Source organism: Felis catus, chromosome B3, assembly GCF_018350175.1.
Source record: "Felis catus isolate Fca126 chromosome B3, F.catus_Fca126_mat1.0, whole genome shotgun sequence".
NCBI classification, from domain to species: Eukaryota; Metazoa; Chordata; class Mammalia; order Carnivora; family Felidae; genus Felis; species Felis catus.
In genome coordinates this window covers 11,101,270-11,124,884 of record NC_058373.1, presented here as the reverse complement: position 1 = coordinate 11,124,884, position 23,615 = coordinate 11,101,270, and the positions used below count along the sequence as shown (strand labels likewise).

The 23,615-nt window shown below is 47.3% G+C and overlaps 1 protein-coding gene across 5 annotated transcripts in view; it reads right to left on the bottom strand.

The window, feature by feature from the left end:
• The window catches only part of SLCO3A1 (solute carrier organic anion transporter family member 3A1), a 312,860-nt gene that overhangs the window by 24,773 nt on the left and 264,472 nt on the right, over window positions 1-23,615 (bottom strand). For all 5 annotated transcript variants that reach the window (XM_023254948.2, XM_023254947.2, XR_006598872.1 and 2 more), the window contains 3 exons: window positions 21,592-21,730; window positions 8,240-8,415; window positions 3,865-3,929 (listed from right to left, as the gene is read on the bottom strand). In XM_023254948.2, the coding sequence (XP_023110716.2) occupies window positions 3,865-3,929; window positions 8,240-8,415; window positions 21,592-21,730 (380 nt within the window). The remainder of the gene's footprint in view (window positions 1-3,864; window positions 3,930-8,239; window positions 8,416-21,591; window positions 21,731-23,615) is intronic.

Genomic DNA, 23,615 nt, shown 5'->3' with positions numbered 1-23,615 from the left:
TTGATATATATGCAAGTGCTTTGGATTACAAGCATGTTTCTGGAATGAATTATGCTCACAAACCAAGGTTTCACTGTATCTGGAAAGAGTGATCTCCCCATGCTGCCCCACTTCCTCACGCTCTCCTAAGGGTGGTGCATCAGAGACTGGCCACAAGTGGCTACTTAAATAAAAATCAGTAATTAAAATTTATAGAAGCCAAGTACTCAATAGCCACATGTGATGCAAATATAGGGCATTTCCATTATTTCAGAAAGTTCTACTGGACAGTGCTGGCCTATGCCACTCCCAAAGTGCCCTCCCTCCTAGTCTTCCTGTTTTAGTAGGTAATGTCCCCATTCATCATGTGATCCAAGCCTTTGTAAGGAGCTGTCATTGTGGTTTCTTCCCTCTTACATATTGCAGCAGGTACACTTTTACTCAGAGACCAGGCCTCGAAGGTTCTTCTTCCACCCGCCCCTCCCCAGCCCAGGCCATCAGCTACTCTGTTAGACCAGCGGCTTACAGTTCAATCCGTACATTCTCATTGTCCATACAGTGGACCATGGGCGTTCCTCCAAAACACAACAATCTGGTTAAAGACCATCAATGACTACGTTTACCTGAGAGATAAAGGTCAAAGCTATTGACAGGGCAGCAACCCTTCCAGGTCATGTTCTGACGGCCACCCATCCTGTCCCATCTTTGGCCCGTGCCTGCTTGTCCTGCACACTCTAGCCACACTCGACTTCCTGTGGCCCCAAACATGGTGCTTCCTCCCAGGCTTGGACTTCCGTAAGTCCCTCCATTATAGCCCTCTCTCCTCGCTCATCTACATAACTCTTGCTCAGTCTTCATGTCTAAGGTAGACATCACACTGTTTCAGACCCACACCCCTGCCCCATCCCACGGCGAGGTGAGGTGGCTCCTCCACATGTCCCCAACTGCACCTGTGTAGACACCATCACCAAGCTGTGATGCTCTACTGAATTCCCATTACCCATACAGGGCCAAGCACAAAGGTCGACAATGTCATGGAAGCCGATTTCTTGGTTGACCCCTCGTTAACATTAACTGGTGGTTAATCACATCGGGTGCTGCTGCAGGAAATGGAATCAGGCCAACAGCAAAGACTTCTTTGATAAGCTGCTTTTAAGTAAAAGATGAAGCTGTCCTATCTTGCTAGAGCAGAGTTCTCCAGACTGATTTGTGACCCATAAATGGGCAACAAAATCAATGGACTGCGTCATGACCAACTTTTTAAAAAGCATGAAACAGAAAAGAATACACACATATATTAAGGGTATTTTTTGTGTGAGATTTTTGTTCCAGCTGTATTAATGCATATGTATGTGCACACTGGCCCATAATGTAAAACTTCTCTCTGGCTGGGGATCAGTCACAGAAGTTGAAAAATACCACTATAGATAATGCCTGGTTGATTATTCCTGGGGCAGACATATAAATAATGGAATTGCATGAGGGCAACATACAATGATCCTAACAGTGTCACATTATACGAGCTCTATAATTTTCCATTCTGTCTTCAAGTACCCTCTAATTTTCATTAACATTTCAGAAATATTTTACAAGCCTTTTTTTTTTCCTTTTATGCCATCAAATTATTCTGAAGGGTAACTTTTTTTTTTTTACCTGCTATATTGAGTCTTTAAGCGTCTGTTTAGAGGTGGAGATTCTCCTACAACAACCCCACAGATGGGGGATTCCCACTTTCCCTGGTGAGCTCGCAAAATGACTACTAGGAAGTCATACCCACTTACCTGGGTATGGTCAACGGAGATCTGAACCCACTGGGTGTGCTCGATAAATGTTAGTGCGTTGAATGAATGTATATGCGAAGTGGTTTCACTATTTACAGAAATAAGGGTCCCCAACTTGCTACCTGACATTACACATTCATGTATCTATTTATCCATCCAAGTTAGGGCAACAGGGGTAAGGCGGGATGATGCATGCAGACTTCACCCTCCCGAGAAGAAGAAAAGAATCAACCTAACGATTACCCCATGATTATGGAGTTCTACAGGGCACTATGAGTTCCCGGAAGGCCCAAATGTTTTAGTTTGAATTCCTACTAAACTTGTCTTAACTGGGTATCTTCATACCTAGAGCATTTCTGTTTTCCACAAAATCGACCTAAGATAAAAATGCCATTTAGGTCTCCCTAGTTACCCACCTACATGGATTGATAATCATCGGGAGGACTCTGAGACCTTGTCCTGGGCACAGCAGGATGGATCACAGTGATTGACTAGAAATATCTGGCTACAGGTGGAGAAGGGAAGTGAGGAGGTGCACACACCCTGTACTTACCATTCTCCAGGAAGGACCTTGTGAGTGGATCCTTCATATTCTTCCATATATTATATAGGAATTCACCTCATTATAAAAGTAATAGGTACATATGGGGCACCTGGGTGGCTCAGTCGGTTAAGCGTCTGACTTCAGCTCAGATCATGATCTCACAGCTCATGAGTTCAAGCCCCGCATCAGGCTCTGTGCTGACAGCTCAGAGTCTGGAGCCGGCTTCGGATTCTGTGTCTCCCTCTCTGTCTCTGCCCACCCCCCTCCCCCACCACTTGCACTCTGTCTCCCTCTCTCTCAAAAATAAACATTAAGAAAAATTTTTTTAAGTCACAGGCACATATATATATTCATTCAAAATTTTAAAACCTCTAGAAAATATTATTTATAACATAATATTATTCAAAGACAATAATATACCATGTTTGTGTTTAGCTTTCCAATATTTTTCCATGCTTATACTTTAAAAACACTTTAGTATATTATAGACCTTGTCCCCCCTCCACATGTCATGTGCCCTTTCCAAGTCTATAAATACTTTTCAGAATGTTAAAGGGGAACATAAATCTTAGTGGGGTTCCAGATCATAATGGATGTAAATAATTCCAGGCTGCTGGACATTTGAGTTATGGCCAATTTTTCATTTTTTACAAACATTTTCATAAACATTTTCTATAGCTAAGTCTTTGTGCTTATCCACAGTTATATACTTAGAATGAGTAGTTTAATTTTTACACTGAAAATACAGGCCATGGTTATCTCCCTTTGCATATTTATTTACCATTTAATGCCCATTAAAGAAGACCACTATTATTCAAGGAAAAAAAATGTTACCCTGTCTTGATCTTGGCTTTGACACAGGGATGTTCATAAAGCAACAGAAGTCTAAAGGGAGAAGGGTCAGGCAAGCCTGGCAGCTGGGTTACCTGGCCAGCCTTTTCTGCTTTGCCCCAGCCTGTCCCAGGACCCAGGGAGAACCATGGAATATCCCCATCCTATGTTTTCTCAACTTAAAAATGTTAGGGTTAGACTGAATTCTTTTTATCCATACCAAACCTTGGAATACAGCTTCTGTAGCATGAAGCTTCTGTTTCCCATCCTGGAAACCCAAGGTAAATAAACTCAAGCAGTTTGGAAAAATTTAAAGAGATCAAAGTTTCCATTTGTGAGACATTGTCAGAAGACTTCTCTGTCCTAGCTGGCAGCCCATAATCGAAGCATTTCACAAGCTGCTCGGGGGGTTGCTCAACAAGGGAGCCACATTACACCATCAAATGGTTTTCTCTTTGGTGCCATCACTTTCCCTCCTCATGCTGGTGAGAATCCAGAGTGGCACCAAGACAGGGATTATGTAAATGAAAACTCTGTGGTATCCAGAGACTGCATAGGTCTAAACGCAGAGCAAAATTTACAGACTTAAGGTTTCTCTTGTTTATTAATAATTATACTTCATAGAAGAAAGAAAAAGACAAGCTCAAGAAGTGGGACAAATTCACGCATATTTACTCACCTGGTCATAAGCATCCAATTCATTATTGAGGGAATAAAGAGCATACATACCCAACAAACGGAGGAGGAGGAACAGGACTCCCAGGGCGTAAGACTTGAGTTCAGGGCTGACTGTCCTACATGCAAAGAGATGAAGAGGAAAAAAAAGATCCTTATCACTCCTCTTCAATTAACAGACCCCAGAGTCATCCATTGCTGTCCATCAGAGCCATTCTCTAGAAATGGGTTTTTTTGTTTTTTGGGTTTTTTTTTTTTTTTTTGCTTTCTCTGTCTAAAGTCTGATAAATAACTGCACTAACAAGATAAGTTTAGGAAATTAACAGTGGGTTTGTTTTTTTTTTTTAAATAATAAGGCTAATCTTGTCATTGGGAGGAAGACACGCAAATGTGGTCCTTAAAGTCTTCATTTAAAGGCATTTTACTTTTGCCAGGACGGGCAAATATCTTAAGTTGATAGAATACACATATTGGGGAAGTATCAACTGGGAAGACCATTTCTCTGAACATTTCTCAAACAGCCAGTGCTGTGAACACCCTTGTCCTTCTCAGGTCATTTTGTGTTATCAACCAGATGATCGTGGCTTGACACCCCAGATGGGCCACTTGCAGAATAATCCATTTGACTATATCCAGTTTCAATACCCCCTGGTCATGGTTCTTTGTTCTGAATGGACCCAATCACCCTGGCTTTGGTTTATCCAGAATAGTCCCTTAGAATGACCCTCTCGCACATTTTCTAGCACACTCTCAGAGTGTAACGTTTTCTGGGATGAGCGTGACAGTAGACGGGGTTTAGAAATGATGACCAATTCTAGACAGAGGGGCCCTCATGGCTAATAACACCTCTTTCGTAATGCCTCTTACTCTTGAAACGAGTATTAATTCAATGCTTGTCCTCTCTGGGCCCAGGGACTCTTTGTATCTTGTCCATTGTGAGTGCAGTGATGATGTACTGAGTAACATATATGTGGGTAGATCGGTGGGGTGAGCACATGCCTCCCACTCATGACCCAGACCGGCCCTATCTCTGGTGGGGTGGCGAGGGAACATGAAGAGAGAGGTATTTGACGGACTACATACACGTATCCTTCAGGTAATCTTGGATACCACAGGCAGAGAAACTTCCTCTTATCCCATTCCCATTGGGAGTCCCTAGGGGAAATGGGGAGGTAAGCGCAGTACTATGTCTCCTGAAAGGACCTGGTTAGGCCTAGAGCCAGTCCAGTGTGGCTGAGACTTTGTAAATACCAGGAGCACTTCAATATGGCTGAAAGACCAGGAAGGCTCATGCAATACAGGGAGGACCTAGGCAATCAATTCTGTAGGAAATAAATGTTAGAAACAAAGTTACATTGCAATAGGATATCTAAGTCCACTAAGATACAGGGAGGACCTAGGCAATCAATTCTGTAGGAAATAAATGTTTAAGTCCACTAGGATATCTAGTACCCAGGATTAGTAGATAGATAGATTGACTGATAGATTGAGAGATCATTTATCTATTAATCTATTTTAGCTAGAATTAGATTCTAGCTAAATGACCCCAGGAATCATTCATCCAAACATCCAATGCCATCCATCCAATGACCTGGTTTGAGCCTCAGTGGGCATGTCTTTGGCTTGTTGGTAGAGTGGACCAAAAGACACTGTCAAACCAAAACGAACAGAGATGTAGGTTTTACAATCTTGGCCATATTTCTAAGATTTTCAGTGAAAACTATAAACGTGTTATTCTTGGGGAAACACCCCTTTCTTCTCAATTGTAAAGAGTGGGATACAGGCAAGTAGGTTAAGACTTTCAAGGAGTGATGGGGAAACCACTCTCTGGCTGATTCAGCCAGATACATGTCCAATGCCAATGATGAGATCGATGTTTCTGGACAGAAACACAGCCAGCTCTCTTTAGAATGTGCATGTTACAAAATCCAAGTTCTTCGGAGCTATTAGGGGCTCCACGGTTCTGGTTTTTGCATTCCCACTTGAAGGTATTAAGTTGAAAGACACATAAATAAAAGCAAATTCTCCTTTTCAAGAAAACGTGCTGGCGTAATGAGCTAGAATATTTATCACTTGAAATCTGATTTCCTTTTAGCTATCATGTCACTAGGAATAAAATGAGCAAGGTGCTAAGATCTCTGTTCATATCCTGTTGAGGAACTTGTTCCCATGGGGGAATCTTCCTTCTCAGATCTACGTAGGAAGAAATGGAGTGTTCAGGTCTGAATGTTATGGAAAGTTCCGGGCAAGGCCAGGGATGGGATCTGAGGTCTACCACTTACTAGCTGACGACCTCGAGAATACTGCTTGCTTAACCACTCCCCGGGCCTCCTCCTCTATAAAAGGGGAATGGCAATAAGGATGTAAACGTAATTAAAACAGGAGCTCAGTGCTGGCTCTGAAGGGGGTGCAGCGGGTGTTAGCTTGTATCCTCACCTGTGGATGTTCTGAGAGCTGCTTTACGTGGGCTACAGTGGGGCCGTCACTCTGGAATGGGGCAAGGGCTGGCATATACCTGGAAGGTGGCCTAGACTGTGCCCTTGTGCCTGCCTGGGATACCTGTGATGGCCAAATGGACTGGGATAGTGACAGAATAAGGTGCTACCCTGGCCATCTCGACGGGGACAACGTGCGAGCCTGGGCCTCCAGCAGGCCCCGGCAGAGCACAGGGTTATGTGATGGCCGAGGCCCAGCCTAGGTCACGTAGGCCATCTGTTGCTGATCTATTTAAAGGAATCAAATGTTTCCCGAAAATCCCCAAGAGCTGTTTCTCAAGCTGAGATTTCGAAGTGATTAAGATTTCAACTTTCTGTGTTTGGTGTGCCAGTCACAAACAGTGAGGTGGTTTTTGCACAGAAGTCATGGGGAGAGGAAACAAAGGGACTAGTCACTGCTCATGGCCGTGAAGGTCATTGTTCCTGAATCTTGGCACCTTTTGTGGGTGACCAACACAATACAACTTCACAGGGATCTCTAAATGAAAAGTCACCCATAACACAGCCATACCTAGGACCTGACGGGTTTTGTCCATATCCATGCTTGACACAGTCAACCTCTGTATAGAATTTAAATGCAACAGTTCACTTCTTAAGGACTTTTCACATTCTTAAGAATTTTTCATTATTCCATTGAGCTATGGTACAGTACTGTAATTTAATTCATTATCCCAATTCAGGTTTTGCTGCTATTATAGCTAACATTGTAATAAAAATCTGCCTGCCCTGAGCTGTTTTTCTGGGAGGGAAGTATTTTCCTAAGTGTTGAAGGGTAGGGTTACCTCATAAAAAAATCTGAACATTTTTATGACTCCTGATTCACAATGCTATATTGCTTCTTTGAAAGGAGTGACAGGCTTTTCAATGCCACCAGCCATAGGTGATTTTACCCAGCCCAGTTTTGCCACAGCCTCGCAAGCGCTGGGTGTGAATGTTGAAAATTGGTTTTTCAAGTTTAGAAAGTATAAAATGGCAATTTGCTATTGTTACCTTAATGCTTCTGCACATTAACAAGGCTTTGCTAATGACCTTCTAGATGACATAAGGGCTTTGGAGAAATGCTCTTCCTCAGGAATTCAGAACAGAGATCAGGAAACATGGTAGGCATGGGGAGAAGGGGAGCAAAGCTGGATACAGAAGCTGGGAATGTGCATTTGTACAGGTCAAGTTCAAGCAGTTCATTCTTGCTTGCTTCTAGCCCCTGGGAGTACCCTGGTCTGTGTAGATAGCTGCATCCCAGTAAGGTGGGTCTGTCTGTTTGGGGTCACTTCCTCCAGTTCGAGACAGACACTGGGGGCCGGAGCATCCCATTTCTAGGTTCCTCACCCAAATCTAGGTAACTTTGGAAACGTAGAAGTTACTCAGAATATGACTCCACAGTTCACCTTTGAGGCACCTCACTCACCGCCAGGACAGGTCCTGAGAGACCAGATTATGGGTGGTTCTGGACAAGCGCAGTCACTGGTGGCACATGCATGGCCTTGGTGGGACCCACATCACTTCTAGGAGGCTGGCAGGATCAATGACATTGCTCCCGGGCCCGAACTCAGAAACGAGTCTGAGCGAAAATGTGCCCAAGGTCACGTGGCTAATCAGTGGATGAACAGGGGTTGAACTTGGGGGCTTGGCTAGTCCAAGGCCATTTTCCTTTTACTCCAACACTGCTGCTCTCTCTAAAAATCAATGTAGGACCACATTCAAAATCGCCTGCAGGATCTATTCTTGGGAGGATATGAAAGTATCATCTCCCTTGAGGCCATGCTTTCCGGTCTCTATCAAATGTAACTGATTCCTATCAACCTGGGGAAGCTGGCTTGTAAGACTCATGCCACACCCCAAGTTCGGACCTCCCAGAGAACTGCAGACAAGCACCAGATGGGGACAGGGAGGGCGAAAGGTGAGCCTGGCTCTCTAGTCCCTGGGTCTAAGCTTACCTGATAAGGATGATGACTGAGGGTGTCTGCGCCATTGCCCCGATCATACTGCAGACACACATCACACACAGGAAGGTGAGGAAGGCCTCTTGGCACCCGGGACTGGGGCATTTTCCGGGAACCACAGTTGTGTTCTCGGCCGGGACGGTCGTGAGGCACGCACAGCCGGTGAGATTCTGAAACGGAAGTATTCAGCCCTCTTAACTGGGGGTATCTCCAGTTTCCAAATCCAAAGCCATCCATCAGATGGAGCTGTCACAGCCTAATTATGCATTCTGTGGCATTCCATTAATTAGGCCTGAATAAACGAGTTAGCTTTTTAAGGAGGCTGCGAAACACATGCAAATAAAGGAATATTTGCGGGGAGAAGAGCAATTCCCCATCTCCTGTGTATTTCATCTCCATGCTCAAGAATCCCTCGATAGGCTGTACCCTAGACAAACATGCCCCCCCCCGCCCCAAGTACTGTGGAGGAAACTGTGCCTCCACAATAGGATAAAACATTGCCAAATTAACGTTATAATTACTTGCCAATTTGTCCTCTTTTATGCAGTTATAAGTACAATGAAGTGTATTAAAAGAAGTAAATCAGGTAACCTGCATATTGTTGCTGGTTCAGTGCCCAGTGTGGCACTTGGAACAAAGGATGTGCATTGTCAGCCACGAGGTTGCTGCTCCCGTGGTGAGGCGGGAGGGGGGGCAGGTTAATGGGAAAGTTCTCACGTGCCAGGGGAAGCAAAGAGGGCTAAGAGATGCCAGGAGCTTGGAGCAGATCGCGGGCAGCGGACGAAAGCCCAAACCAGACACATTTATTAATACACGATCCAAGGAGGGGGGAAAAAAAAGGCGGCCGCATTCCATTTGATCTTGCGGGTAGATTCTTGCCCAGCTGCCCCTGCTCCCCAGCGAGGTCCGGCCCCAGCTTCATCATCAGAGGAACTTCTGATGGCCAAGGGGAGGGGCAGGGGCTGGGAGAGGCAGTGCCACGCGAGCGCCGAGCCAATTAAGGTTCGATAATAATAGTGCAGAGGCCTTTAATGAATACAAAATGAAAACAATCATAAATGATTCATTGCTTTTCTTCTCAGGACTGCTCGGCTTTCAGAGCACACGCCAAGAAAAATCCTCCTGAGGGTCAAACAAACCCCCTTTGGCTTTCACATTGCTCGTCCTTGTCCTCCTTCCTCTCCTCTCCTCTCTCCATTCTCCCTCTCGCCCCTTTTCTTTTCTCACAGAGCAGAGCACAGATAGGGGCTTTTCTTATCCCATCAAGTCACATGGGATGTTTTCAGGGATGTCCAAAAGCCCTTCTGTGCCACGCTCCCCGCCCCATCAGAGCCACCTGGCTGCATCCTGCCCAGGGGCGCTTACCCATGTGGGCAGACGTGGTGTGGGGCTGGATGCTTCTTCCTAAGCATCGTGCCAAGAGCAGGTGCCTCTGTATAAGTGGCCAGGTTACAGCACCCCACGGTGTTTACTGTAATTCCCATGGGAGATGCTGAGATCTTGGCCCCCTGGCCCTTCCCACACACCTCTGCCCAAGGGGTCTTGCTAGCTCTTCTGTAAAACCTCCACCTCCTGGGAGGCCCCCCACTGGCTGAGCCAGCCCTGAGCCAGGGTTTTTCATGGGCCCCGAGGAGCCCCTGTATGAGGGCACACTCTATGCACCACTGAGGGACCTTCCCACACTCCTGGAGGAGGCCTCGTGGCTCCCGGGATAAAGGAAGACCATGTCTTTGCACATTGTCCCGAGTGTTTCACGGTGCTGAGACAGAGCAGGTAACTCTTAGCAGGTGGTTTTAGAACGCCTAGGCGAATGAATCCTCATCTGCATTTATCAGGAGGCAGGGCTGCTCCCCAACGACAACCTAAATGTCACCTTTCTTCCTGCCCAGGAGAGGAAACTATACCCCCCTCTGCCCAGACCCCAACTGCACAGCCAAACTTCCCTCGCTGTTTACACCCACCACCTACATCTCATTCCCCAAGCTCCCCCTCACTCCAGGGGGCTTCTGTCCCCACACGCGGGAACCGGATCGTGCTAAGATCTCCGGGGGCCTCCATAACCCGACCCCACCGTCCACTTTTCTCTTACGGGGGCCCCCAAGAGCATGTGCCCGTGAACCACTCCCCTCCCTGGCTTCCATAGCCCATGACCTGTCCCAGACCCACGTTTTATGTCCTGTCCCAAGGCTCCAAGCATGTCGCCATTTCCACACTAAATCCAGGAACAAATGCCCCAAGCTGGATTCTGCACTGTCAGCGTGGCACTCCTCCCCATCTACATCTGGGAACTACTTCTCTGGAATCCCCCTCCCTGCAGGGGTGACAGCTGGTCGGGAGGGGAACACGGGTGAGATTTAGAAGGCAGAAGTGAAGCAGAGGCCACTACGCTCTGAAGGTCAGACACAAGGATGATACCCGCAGAGGTGCCCAGAAGGTGCCAGCTGGCCCTAGCATCCGTATTTGCACCCGCCCTCTTTTCTATCTGCCCTGCTGACAGCACAGGTCTATGCCCACCTCTCCCGATTCGGCTGTCCACCTGCTGACATGGTCAGCACCCCTTTCGTCTCACAGACAGTCCTATGAACACAGCTTCTTGGGATTTTCCCACAAGCCCCCCCTCTTAGCCACATCAGCTGGTGCTTCTGGGGGTGGCAAAGATCGGTCTAGTGATTCTTCGAGACTTTAATTCCTCAACTCCCCCACGTTCACGTAAGCTCTATTTCCTACACTCAATTCTTTTATTTCCAAAATACCTGTGGGTGCTGCTTTCCGGACCAAACCCAGACAGGTGTACATCCCCCCGCCCCAACCTCCATTCCCTCTACATCTCTTGCCCGAGAAACGGTGTCTCCGGACAGCAGGTGGGAATTCTGGACCCTGCTCCTTATTGCCACGTCTGATGCAGCTTCCTCACGACTATGAGGCTAAAGAGGCCAGACACCATTGTAGTTTTGCTCCCTAATTTATCCTCAGCTCTAGAGAACAGGGCTTGGCTCATGACAGGGATTCATCAGCTGTTTATCGAATAAATGGATAGATCTCAAGGCCTATTCATTTCACCGTATCCTAAGTCCTTCTCAGACCCTCAAATCCTTCTGTCTCTGATCCCTGTCATAGCCTGAGAGAAAAGACAGATTCAGGTGTAGGGGGCTAAGAACCACATATACCCAAAGAATGCACACGTATAAATGAGGAACAGGCGCCTCCAGGATGGCTGTGGTGTTGCTTAGTCAACCACCCTAGGAACTGAGCTCTGACTCACAAAGCCTCTTAGGACTATGACGTGAGTCCTGCAGCCGAGTAATCAGGGCCAGAACCTGGTGAATAAACCCTGTGACTGGAGAGCTTTGTTTAAGAAATAATCTGTAATTGGGACCTATTACAGTAGGTCTAATCTAAGACTCAGTCTTAGATTTTTGCCCAATACCTAGATTAGGGCCCAGCTGCATCATATTTACCATGATAGGAAAACTGCCTGGCTCCTCTCTGCTCTGAGAAAATCCCTTCTGAAATGGAGCCACTCTGGATTAGGTCTGTGTTCCTGCTCTAATGGAAGGGGATAAAAATGAGACATCTTTATTTCAGACTATCTGACACAGGGATTGCACAGCTCTGTCTGGTCCGGGGAGGGGATGCGTGTGTCCCCTAAAGCCAATGTCCTGGGAATGGAGTGAGTGGGCAGCAGAGTTGAGCCAAGACAAGGGACAGAGGTGATGGCACACAAAGCCAGGGGAAGGGATGGGACGAGAACAGGCCAAGAGCAGCTGCAGTCCGACTGGACAGAAATGAAGCATTTGTAGGGTCATTAACACCACAAGAGCAGAAGTAAGAAATGCAACCAGGGCAGATGTCGTCTGGCAAGTGGCCAGAAGAGAAGCTGGAGACGGCTGGGTCCCTCCCAGAGGCTGTAGGCAAATCTGTATTTATTTATTCAGACTTAACTTAGTTGAGAAGAGCCGTGGAAGAGGCTGGGGAGGAGATAAGCCAGAGGGTTGGAGCAGGGACATGGATGGGACTCCTTTCTGGGCAGAGGACTCAGTCCAACACAATGACAGCATCTGGAAATGCTGGGTGGTCCCACGGTTTGGGGGGAGGGGGACAGGCACCTGGGACATTCCTGCGACCCTTCCAAGAGGGAAATCTAAGGGAACATGCTGGGCCTGTGGTCACACGGCAAGAGAGAGTGTAACATCCTTCATTTGGGCTTAGGTGACACAAGAGATGGACCTGCGTGTCGTGCTAAAGGGGCTGGGGGGACTCTGGCCACAGAGGCAGCTATGTGAGAAGAAACGTCCACCCAGATGTCCACGTGTCGTGGGAGGAACCACAGATGAGGACACAAGGTTTCACCTTCCCCGGGGTGCGTAACTGTAAGAGACGACTTTCCTCCTGGGGGCTTTCAGACTGCCATCCCAAATAGAAAGGAAGCGGGGGAACAGCCCTTCTTCCGCTGATTATTAACCGGGCATCCACGCGGGAACCCCTAAACCTGCAAAAGTTCTGAGGAGCAGGAAGCTTGAAAATACAGAGATAACCTGGATGTGACAGCACGATTCATTTTACTAAGGAGATGACAGAGACTAGGATCCTAATTCTCACCCTGTCTGTATAGAACAGTTCCATCTGGCCAGTCCAAAAAGCAGATGGATCTCAGAAGCCACCTGTAGACAGTCATGGCCTGAATCAAGTGCTGTCCCTGGCAGTCCCCAATATATTTCACTGTTGACAAAGTGCAGTAGGCTCTGGGAGATTGGTGCATCATTCCTGACCTGGAAAACGTCCAATTTTCCACTTCTGTTTCAAAGGAACATCTTCCCGGCTCACCAACCTAGGGGAAGGAGTTACATTCTCTGTCTGGCGCCACATATTGGGGTGGGAGGTGGGAGCAGGACCTGGCTTTCTTGGAAATAAGTGCATCCTGACATAGCATGTTGATAACCAGACGACCACTGTGCTGTGCTCGCACAGGAGGCCAGGCAAAGCTTTGGAACCAGCGGTGACCCAGAGGACAGAAGGGGACTCACTTGTAAATTCTGTAAGAACTTATCCTACAGACAGATGGGCCCGCGCACAACATGACGTAAGCACAATGTGAGCCACAACACTGTTTGCAAGACCCAAAGTTATTGCAAGATCTCAACACCCATCACAGGGGCTGGTTAAACAGGTTCCTACGGATCCAGGCAAGGAAAGACCACGTAGCCGTAAGAAAAAAAAAAAAAAAAAAAAGATACAAGAGTGTTCTTCCCGTATGGATATGGAAAGAACACCAATATAAATTATTAACCATAAAAAACCCACAAACAACGAGGTATGGAATAAGAAAGACCTTGGATATGCGTTAAAATCCAGAAGGAGACACAAGGAACTAATCATAGTTATTACCTACTTGGCAGAGCAGTGGGTTGGAAAATAGGTGAACAGGAGACAGAGTGCAAAGGAGAGATACCACTCCCTCTTTTTTATATTTTTTGACTTCTGAACAATACAAATACATCATCTATCAAAAAAAATGAACTCCAGAGCATTAGAAAATAAAGAAGAAATCAATGAAGAGTAGTCACTGAAAATCGTACTCCTATTCCGCATTCAGTCATTAATTTAGACTGAGAAATGTTTCCATTCACATATAATGATGGGGATAAATAATTGCAATAAAGCTGGAGACCATGAAAATAGAAAAATTACTCTTTAGAATCTCGGATTAATTTTCTATTGATGAAGGATATCAGAAGCATGCTATTTTTGATGGCTCCTATTATAAGGAAAAAAAAAAAAAGACTTATCTGCAACGTTTCGAAAATACCAGCAAATGAAGTTGTTTGTGTTTGCTCCTTGGATCAATTAATTGCACAAATAAAACTGATTTCTAGGTTGAAAGATGACTTTTGCGAGGGGACAGGTATCGGGGTGATGAAGTGATTTGTACTGAGAGCCTGCTGCGAAACGTGGAAAGGTAGAGAGTATTTATTTATTCCCCCAAATTCTGGAATATTCTTTCCGGTTTTCTTTCTGTAATGTACTCAGTTACGAGGCACAGAAATGGCCATTTCTATTAAAACTCGGGCTCCAGTCCTGTGCTTTAAAGGAGAGTTTGTTACAGAGAATGCTAGGACGCACAGTGCTCTGTCCCGCTTCTGTCTGTGAGACCTCTGATCCCTTGTCATCACATCCTGATAAGGGGACGGCAGAGGGCTGCCATACCACCACGAAACACTGGGACCTTTTCCTTCCAGTGACAACGCACTCCTGTGCGTCCTAGACACTTAACAGTTCCTTTCGTGATTCGACGGAGTTCCTCAGACACCCTCCTGTCGTTTATTACTGTCCTTTGCTAGCTTGGACTCTCTTCACCTCATTGGCCCAACCCAAGCTGGCATTTTTAGGTAACGACCTCAACGCTCATCACAAAGCGCAGGACAGCCCACGTGCCTAGAGGCAAAGGGGATATTGAAAAACTGCAAGAAGAAATAGAGTCTCTTGTTCCCTTTCAGGGTCACTGGCTGAAGGATAATGGCCAGGGAGAAAAATTCTCAGATGAAAGCAAGACCTCCGTCCACCTTTCGCTCCCATCACTGGTAACGTAGGAGCCAGAGCACATCCGGGCAGAGCCTTAATTATCTCCTGCAGAAAGGGGAGGAAAGGGCGGGTCTCCGGGGAGCAGCAAGGCCCACGCTTTGCTCCAGCCACCTCGGGAAGGAAGTGTGGGCAGGACACAGAAGGGGAAGGATGTGGCTGCTGCTAGGAGTGAGCATCACGTCCCTGTGTCTCTCCCTCTTGCTCTCTCTCCTGCACACGGGATCTGTCCCCGTATCGCAGAGCCTAGGCCTTCCCACCAGCCCCGCACTCACACACAGTCCATGCTGGAATATCCTTCTGGGCCTCTCCACTGCCTGATACCCACTCCTCCTACACGAGAAGCCTCCCCTGCCACTATTCCTCCTCTGGGGGGAAAACATCTGCACCCCTCCCTCGCAGCTCCACACGCCCTGAACCAATCCCTGCGTGAGCGGGTTTACACTCTGGGTTTCCTGATCTCTCCATGTGTCTGTGTCTTCCTCTTATGGGCACGTAACCACCTGTCCTTTACTGTCAGGTTATTATCTTTTCATAAAAAAAAAAAAAAACGTTTTGTTTCCTTATTGAAAAAAGGATACGTGCTCATTTTGGATCATTTAGTAGTTTGCAGAAAATGTGAAGGAAACATGAAAATTAATGCTTCAGTCTCTAGCCAGAGGTAATGTGCTGTGAGCAGCTGGGTGTACATCTTCTGTATAGATCTTTCCACGTAAAGATATACAAGTGTTTAGATTTTTTTCCTTTTCTTTACTAAAAGGGATCATAATCTGGTATATTGTTTTATAATATGCTCGTTTCGCTTAATAGGTTAGCTGTTGCTCGTGGGTGTTCCTTTGTACATAATTCTATCTGTACGTTGTATCTCATCTCACAGTAAACATGAGCTCCTACCTTTCTAGCTCTATATTTCTTTTCTTTTTTTTTAGTTTATTTACAATTTATTTTTTTAATGTTTAATTATATTAGAGAGACAGAGTGTGAGCAGGGGGAGGGGCAGAGAGGGAGACACAGAATCCGAAGTGGGCTCCAGGCTCCGAGCTGTCAGCACAGAACCCGACGTGGGACTTGAACCCACGAACCATGAGATCATGACCTGAGCTGAGTCGGATGCTTAACCAACTGAGCCACCCAAGTGCCCCTAAAATTTTTTAAAATATTTTTGAGAGAGGGAGAGAGACAGACAGACATGGAGAGGGAGGGAGGGAGGGAGAGGATGAACAGGGGTGGGGCAGAGAGAGAGGGAGACACAGAATCCAAAGCAGGTTCCAGACTCTGTCAGCACAGAGGCTGACGTAGAACTTGAACCCATGAACCACAGATCATGACCTGAGCCAAAGTTGGATGCTTAACCGACTGAGCCACCCAGGTGCCCCTATCTATTTAAGTAGTTTCTATACCCAACGTGGGGGCTCGAACTCCCAACCCCGAGATCAAACGTTACATGCCTTTCCACTGAGCCTGCCAGGCGCCCCCCCAGTTCTCTATTTCTAGTGCCTCGTCCAGGCCCTGAGATATAGTAGGGGTTCAGGTGGCAATGCCCTAGCAGAAGTCACATCTTCTGACAAGCCATCGCCTGAACGAGTACACACTTTTAAATCAGTTCTGACAAACGGGGCCAGGCTCTGTGAGAGGGCTTGCAAACTCCACACCTTTGAGGGCAAGACAGGAAACAGGTAAGAAAACTGGCACAGGTGTAGGGGGGTAGCCAGTGGTGGGGACTACGGCTAAGAGGAGGTCAAATGCCTTGTTTGTGGGTTTGACCATTTCTCAGCTCCAGCCCGTCGCCCCCCTGCGAGGGTGCCAGGGCCGAGTCAGCTCTCAACCAACTTCTACAGAGAGGCCAGGAACCCAGATCTGTGTAGGAAATGCGCAGGCCATTTGAACCTTGCTTCAGGACACAGTAAGCACATCCGTAGGGCAGAGAGGGTGTATAAGCAATCGGTTCGTTTCTTCTGTACTTCGCAGACACAGCACCTCCAGTCTCCAGTTCAGTTTCCTGAGTGCTTGACCACACAAAGGTGAGAAGGGAAAGGACGTCGAAGGCTGGATGTTCAGCGTCAGCTCGGACACTGTTTCTCAAAAGATAAAAACTTAGGAACCCATCCCTTCTCCTGGAGTAGTGGTTCTCAACTGTGGGGGATCCTGCCCCCAACCACAACCTGTAGAAGTATCTGGAGGCATTGGCGGTTTCACAAATGGGCGGGCACTGCCAGTGGCATCTGGTGGGTAGAGCTCAGAGATGCTGCTGAAGACAGATACAGCCCCAAATGTCAGCAATGCCAAGCTGGAGATGCTCTGTAGGGGGCACAGTGGTTCTCAACCTCTGTTACATTCCAGAAACATTTGGTGTGGGGTGGGGGGAGGGTGCTTTCAAAAGATACAGATACCTGGGTCCTATCCCACAGTAAGGAAATCAGACTTTCTAAGGATGAGGCTCAGGCCTCATATTTTAAAAGCTCTCAAGTAATCCTAATAGGGAGGCAGGGATGAGATCCATGACGGTCAACAACAAACTGCCTGCGTGCGTCCATAATGGGTCCCCCGCCCTTCCCCTCCCCTCCACCCCTCCACAGAACTGGCTCCAGGCTCTTCTCAAATAGGCGCTTGACACATATCCATTGCCTGAATGGGGGGGGTTGTCTGAATGGGGGGGCATAGATTAGTCGTCTCTCATTAGTCGCCTACAAACTGCTGTGCTGGACCTGTACTGACTTCCAACGTTCTATTGGTGGCTGAGACAAGCCTTTTTGTTTGTTTGTTTTAGTCGATTATTCAGTACATCAAAAGGATACAACTTCCAGCAGTCAGTCAGCAGCATACCAACACACTTTCTGTTGGAATAATTACTTCTGAGAGTGAAAGGTACAGGAACAATCTGGGCAATATATCCATGCCAAAGGAAGCTTACAAAATTAACTCGCAATCTTTTTTGTCATCCCTCCCAGTCGTATGCAAGGAGATGAATTAGAAATTGTGCATTCAATGCGATCCTGGGAACTTTCATTGCTGTCACTCAAGGAGATAGGCAATAAGAAAATAAAATACAAAACCCAAGCCAGGGCGGCAAGGAAGGTCTAACATCAGCAAACCACTAATGCCAACCAGATTTCCCTATAATCAGAATTATGTGACTGGTGACGTATTCACATTTAATAGAGTTATGGGAAATTTTCACAGGTTCTGATGGAAGTTATAAGTGGGTGAGACATGAACAAGGACTGGAGCTTTAGTGTTAAAATCTGCATTGGCCAACCTACTGGCCTGCCAAATGCTATTCAAGGAAGTAGTATTCTCACCCACAGCTTCCTGGGGACAGCACGGGGCCTCCAGCCAGGTGTTCAGGAAGCCTGGGGCCTTTATCCAGAGCCATGGCTGGCACTGGAAATGCAAGGGTCCACAAGAAAACCCCAACCCCATTGCTGGACACTGGAGCCCAGTGAAGGAGATGCGGAGTCAACAAGTTGTTCTTGGGGACTGGGGAGGGAGGGTCTGACCTTGCAGGACAGAGCAGGTGCTGGAGGACTGTGCAGGATGAGGTTCTAATGCAGCCCTGGAAGAAGTAATAAGTGGGGAGGAGGCTTCTCAGCTGCAGAAAAAGAACTACTGTGCATCTGAAGGGCTTAAGGGAAGACTCTCCTTGAGAAAAGGAGCAGCATGTGCAAAGGCCCAGAGGTATAAAAGGAGCAGCGTGTGCAAAGGCCCGGAGGTATAAAAGGAGCAGCATGTGCAAAGGCCTGGAGGTATAAAAGGAGCAGCTCATGACAAGACCTGGAGGTAAGGGAGAGCTGGGTATGTCAGAGGAACCCCATGAAGTTCAACATAGTAAGTCGTTCTTCAACAGGTCGGAGAAGTGGGGAGGTTGAGGCTGCAGAGGCAGCAGGGCCAGCCTGTGAGGGCAATGTCCTGACTATGGAGCGCATGAATGAAGTCCTTTCAAGGAAGAAGAAGGTAAGCATCCTCAAGAGGTCAGTCGCAGAGTCAGAGGAAGACACCGGGTTTGGGGTCAGACCAATCCACATTCCAATGCCACCACCACCATGCTCTGCGTGAGCCGGGGCAAGTGACTAGTTTGTCATCAGGAGTGAAAATAACACCTCCCTCCCCAGGTTGCCGGGAGGATCGACAGGAAAACGCACACAGGGCCGGGGGTGCAGGGGTAAGAATGGCTGCGCTCACACCTGGAAAGCTAGAGGACTCCAGCAGACGGTGAAGGAATAATAAGGAAAAAGGGAAATTGGGAAGATGGATGAGGAAGGCTTCAGCTTGTGGAAGAGCTTTTTTGAGAGCTTGGAGGCAAGAATTGGGAACGAAGGAGGGAGCGAATGTACCAGGAATATAATCCACCATTTGGCATTTCCCCAAAATACTGCAGCAGAGATTTAGAAGATTGAAATTGCTTTCTGCTCATTTTTGGATGGTGGCCTGAGATTTCTTTGGCTCCAGGCCAAGCCATCACGGACCACGAGTGACATGTGGAAGGCCTGTTGCCTGGCCCACGCAGGCTCTTGAAAAAGTTTGCTGCTGTTGCGGCCTCTACAGTTAGGGTTGTTTTCAAGGCTAGGTTGTCACAAGGACCCCTTTCCAGGATAGGCGTGGCCTCATTGACCTGTTGACAGCCAGGACATCCTGAGATCTGCCTCCATGGAGGAGAAATGTGACTCCCACCCGGTCCTGGGGCCCGGGGCTACCTCAGTCTCTGACTTGTAATCGCGGGAGGAGAACCTCTCTGATTTGCCTGCACCCCAGCAGATGATAGGAGGCCTTAGGAGGCCTCCAGCAATGTGAGGAAAAGGCAGGTGTCTGGAGAAGGAACAGTATATCCAGAAGGAATCAGAGAAGCTCACTATCCAATAACTGCATTCCACACATTCCTGTTTCAGCAGCTGCAAAGACTCACTGGCCAGCGAGGCTCTTATTCAGTAAGACTCGTACATGCAAGATCAAGGGATATGCAATTTTTAAGACAATTTTTTTTTTTTTGGCTGTCAGAGAATGCTCTGGAATAGAGAGACCTGTTTGGTCTCAGGATACCAGCCTATACTGAGTCAATTTAATTCCTAAAGCAGGACAAGAACCAAAACTGATTTATATAACTTTTTAGCTATTAAGATGTTAATAAAATTGTTGTCACGAAAAAGAATAGCTTGTACTTTTATTTTAACCATTCACAAGGCCCCATCCCATTCTAAAATTCGTTTCCAGTCACATAAAGAAATTGCTTTATCATCTAATTAAAAAAAAATCAGTTTCTCCCCACCACCACCACCACCATCCCCCCACCATCGGGATTTATTTTCTCAATAGAAAAATGTTAATAACTGGCCAGGAATCTAAATGTTAAAAGCAAAGAAAAATGAAATCTTTGGAGATGAAAATAAGTGATCGATTTCTCTTCCTTCAGAGAAATTGCTGCCTCTAAAAGATACAGAATGTGAGCAGGACAAGAAACAAATAATTCCAACTCTGAATTCCTCTAAAGCATCCACCTAGCCTTTTTCTTATCTTTCTCTTCACCTATGCATTCCTGAACATTTACAGAGCACTCCTGGATGACAGCCCTCACTCGGGAAACTCACAGATCAAAGCAGACGACAAATACGTTTAGCAGATCACTGCAGTGAAATGAGAAAGAAGCCTTCAGGAGAGACAGATCAGAGAACCACAGAGGCAAGAACATCAAAGCTAAAGAAGAGAAGGGATGTTTTCACAGAGAAGGGGGAATTCGAGTAGGGTACCGACAGTTGAATAGGAGTTGTCCAAATGGGGAGAGAAGTGTGAAAAGGCATACACGTTGTGTGGGGGAAGCTGAATACCACAAACTAAAAGGAAATAGAGCTAGAGAGAATGGCTGAGAACAGACTTGCGCTGAAGGCACATACAAAGCCAGTTCAGTGCCTAGATCTTACCTCATAGGTGACAGGGTAGCATTAGACAGGGTCCTCTGCAGTGTTGCAGACATCATTTCGGCTGCAGTGTAGAAGATGGGCCAGAAGGGGGCCACCCTGAGCTGTGGGGACAGTTGGGCAACTGCCACACTGGTCCAAGGGAGAGACCAGGAGGGCTGGCACCAGGGCAGTGGTGATGTGGATGCAGAAGACAGGCAGGTGTATAAGCATGACTTGGTGACCAGTCAGTCCCTTAGCATCAGGTTTTCAAGCAGAGAACATGGAAAACGGCAGGCTGATAGCCAATTGGAAAATTCATACTGACAAGGGGGGAAAACAAAAAACAGTTTGGGGGGGGGTATGGGTAAAAGTGGGAGGTATCTAATTGAGAATAATAAGGCAAAGGAAACGGAAAAGGAAGAGGTTGAATTACTGTCAGATAGTCTCAGGTTTAGAAGAAGACTTCTCTGATAAATGGTATTCTAGCCTTCCTTTACATACTTCTGTTGATGGGGAGCTCATTACCGGTAGAGTCAGGCTATTCCACTGACACCCTTTGTGAGTGTCTTGAACCATAATCTTTTTCTCTGGCTCCATATGTACAGCTTCCTTTGCAATTTTTTTTTAACTTTTGGTTGCTCCATGACACTTTCTGGAAACCTACTTGATTTAGCAGGAAGGCCTGAAAGACCCGGCATTCTACCCACTCTGCTGAGGATCCTCCACTGGACTGCGGTAGAGTCTGGGAAACAGTCACAGGGCAGGAACACAAAGCATAGAACACATGTGGTGGCCCACTGCTGCCCTTGACCGTGGGTTTTAAACTACTCTGGCTGCCCGCGTCCCCTGCCCCATCCCCTCCGGTCAGAAAATCACCAATACCGTGCTGTTGCAGCCAGCGAAGCAGGCAGACAGGTAGGTGATGCCATCTGCCCCACACACGGGAGTGAAGGAATCGGTTTGGCATTCACAATTTTTATTGCAGGGTGAGTAGGGGTCCAGGGCCACGCCAGGCGCTGAGCTGGAAAAGAACCGAAACATGGAATCCATCAAAGGAAGGTCAACTTCGATTGGATCGCTCCGCCCTCTGCTGTGATGAGTCACCTGGCACCCCTGCCTTCTCCTCCTCGGCTCTCCCCCCTCCCTGTCCCACAAGGACCGGCCTGGCGCCTCTGCTGAGAGACGCCGCGCACGCGCAGAAGCAATGGTGCCAGGCTGCGCGCTTCCTCTGCCCGGAGGCGGAAGAAGCCTCTTCTTATCCTTTGCACCAACGTGCCCTCTGCGCTCAGCTCCGGGCCACCTCCTCCAGGATGCTGCTCATGATTGCTGCAGCTCAGCCCGTTCCTCCTTCCCTGACCCAGCAACTCCTCCTGGCAGAGCTGAACACAGACTTCTCCCTTCCTCGGGGCAGTCCTGGTCTCTGTTTTGTCCCTCCCCAGCAGGCAGTACGCCTCACGATGCTTAACAACACCTCAACTAGACTGGCTTCCGTAACTATCGTCTGTGTGATTCAACTTCCTGAGAAAAAGAACACGAGTTATTTTAAATTTCCTTTTGTACCATTAAAGGCACAATTACCCAGAGCCTGAAAACTGCAAAGAGGAAAAGGGCGGAGTGGGCGTTGTGAGCTCCGAAAGAGACGCAGGCTCTCCTTCCAGCCCCGTTATTTTCAGCTGAGCCTCCCAGGGTTCAAGAACGCTTCATAGTAATGATGATGACGGTGATATCTGACAATCTATGTGGCAGGCACTATTCACGGTACCGCACGGATATTTCACTTATTCTCTGTGTAACCCCATGGGGTTGATAAGAGAGAAACTGAGGCAGAGCCAGGCTGAGTCGCCTGCCCAAACATACCCACCTTGTACATGGGAAAGGGGGAGGGGGGTCTGGAGCTCTACCAATCTGGGGAGAGTTAGCAGTTGGACTGTAGTCCCTGAGCTTTTTTTTTTTTTTTTTCCTTTTTTTAATGAAGAAGAACTTCATTATCGTAAGACCCTATGCTTTGAACCGCGACAAGTTTACTACTTGAGAGCTGGCACAGTTTAAGGCTGGCAGTCTTTCTCTCCAAAAGCTGTTATTCATGGTATGCACAAACCAGAAGGTGCCACATTTGGGAGGGGGAGGAACCGGGGCTGGGGTGGGGGCAGAAGTGGCCACGGTGGTGGTAAAGGGGACAGAGGGGCACACAAATGAGTGGACTATGCATGAATATACAGACAGCTGCCTTCACCTGTGTTCCCACATTCAGCCTGCTTGACCCTGCGGGTGCCTATACCTTCTAGATACAGGACTATAGGAGAAAGCCTGATGGCCTGCTTGGAGGAGGAGGAGACTGGTAGGAGGAGGAACTGGTATCCTGCAGGCCAACTCTGCTGCACCCTTGATGCTCCAGGCTGATCCCCAAGCAGCTTCCAAGTCTCACACAGAAAGGGGGACAGCTGTGGATACTGGACTCTTCCTAATTCCCTCTGGGGCAATTCTGGTTGGACTCTAGGTCAGAGCCTTGGGATAATAACTAGAATAAAAAGTGTCCCATAAGAACTAACTTCCTTCACTTCTCCCTCTTTTATTCCCCACCTCCTTTGCCCTCCCATACTTATCAATACCTACTGTGGATGAGACCCTATAATTACTATGGGAGCCTAATGATAGCTCCTGATAATTTCAGGAATGGTTGTAATCTGTTCTGTCTTTCCTTTTAGGCTGAAATTTTTAAAGTTTTTATTTATTTATTTACTTATTTATTTACTTACTTATCTATCTATCTATCTATCTATCTATCTATCTATCTATCTATCTATCTAGAGAGCAAATGGGGAAGGGGTAGAGAAAGAGGGAGAGAGAGAAATCTCAAGCAGGCCCTGTGCTGATAACACAGAGCCTGACAAGGTACTCGAACCCAC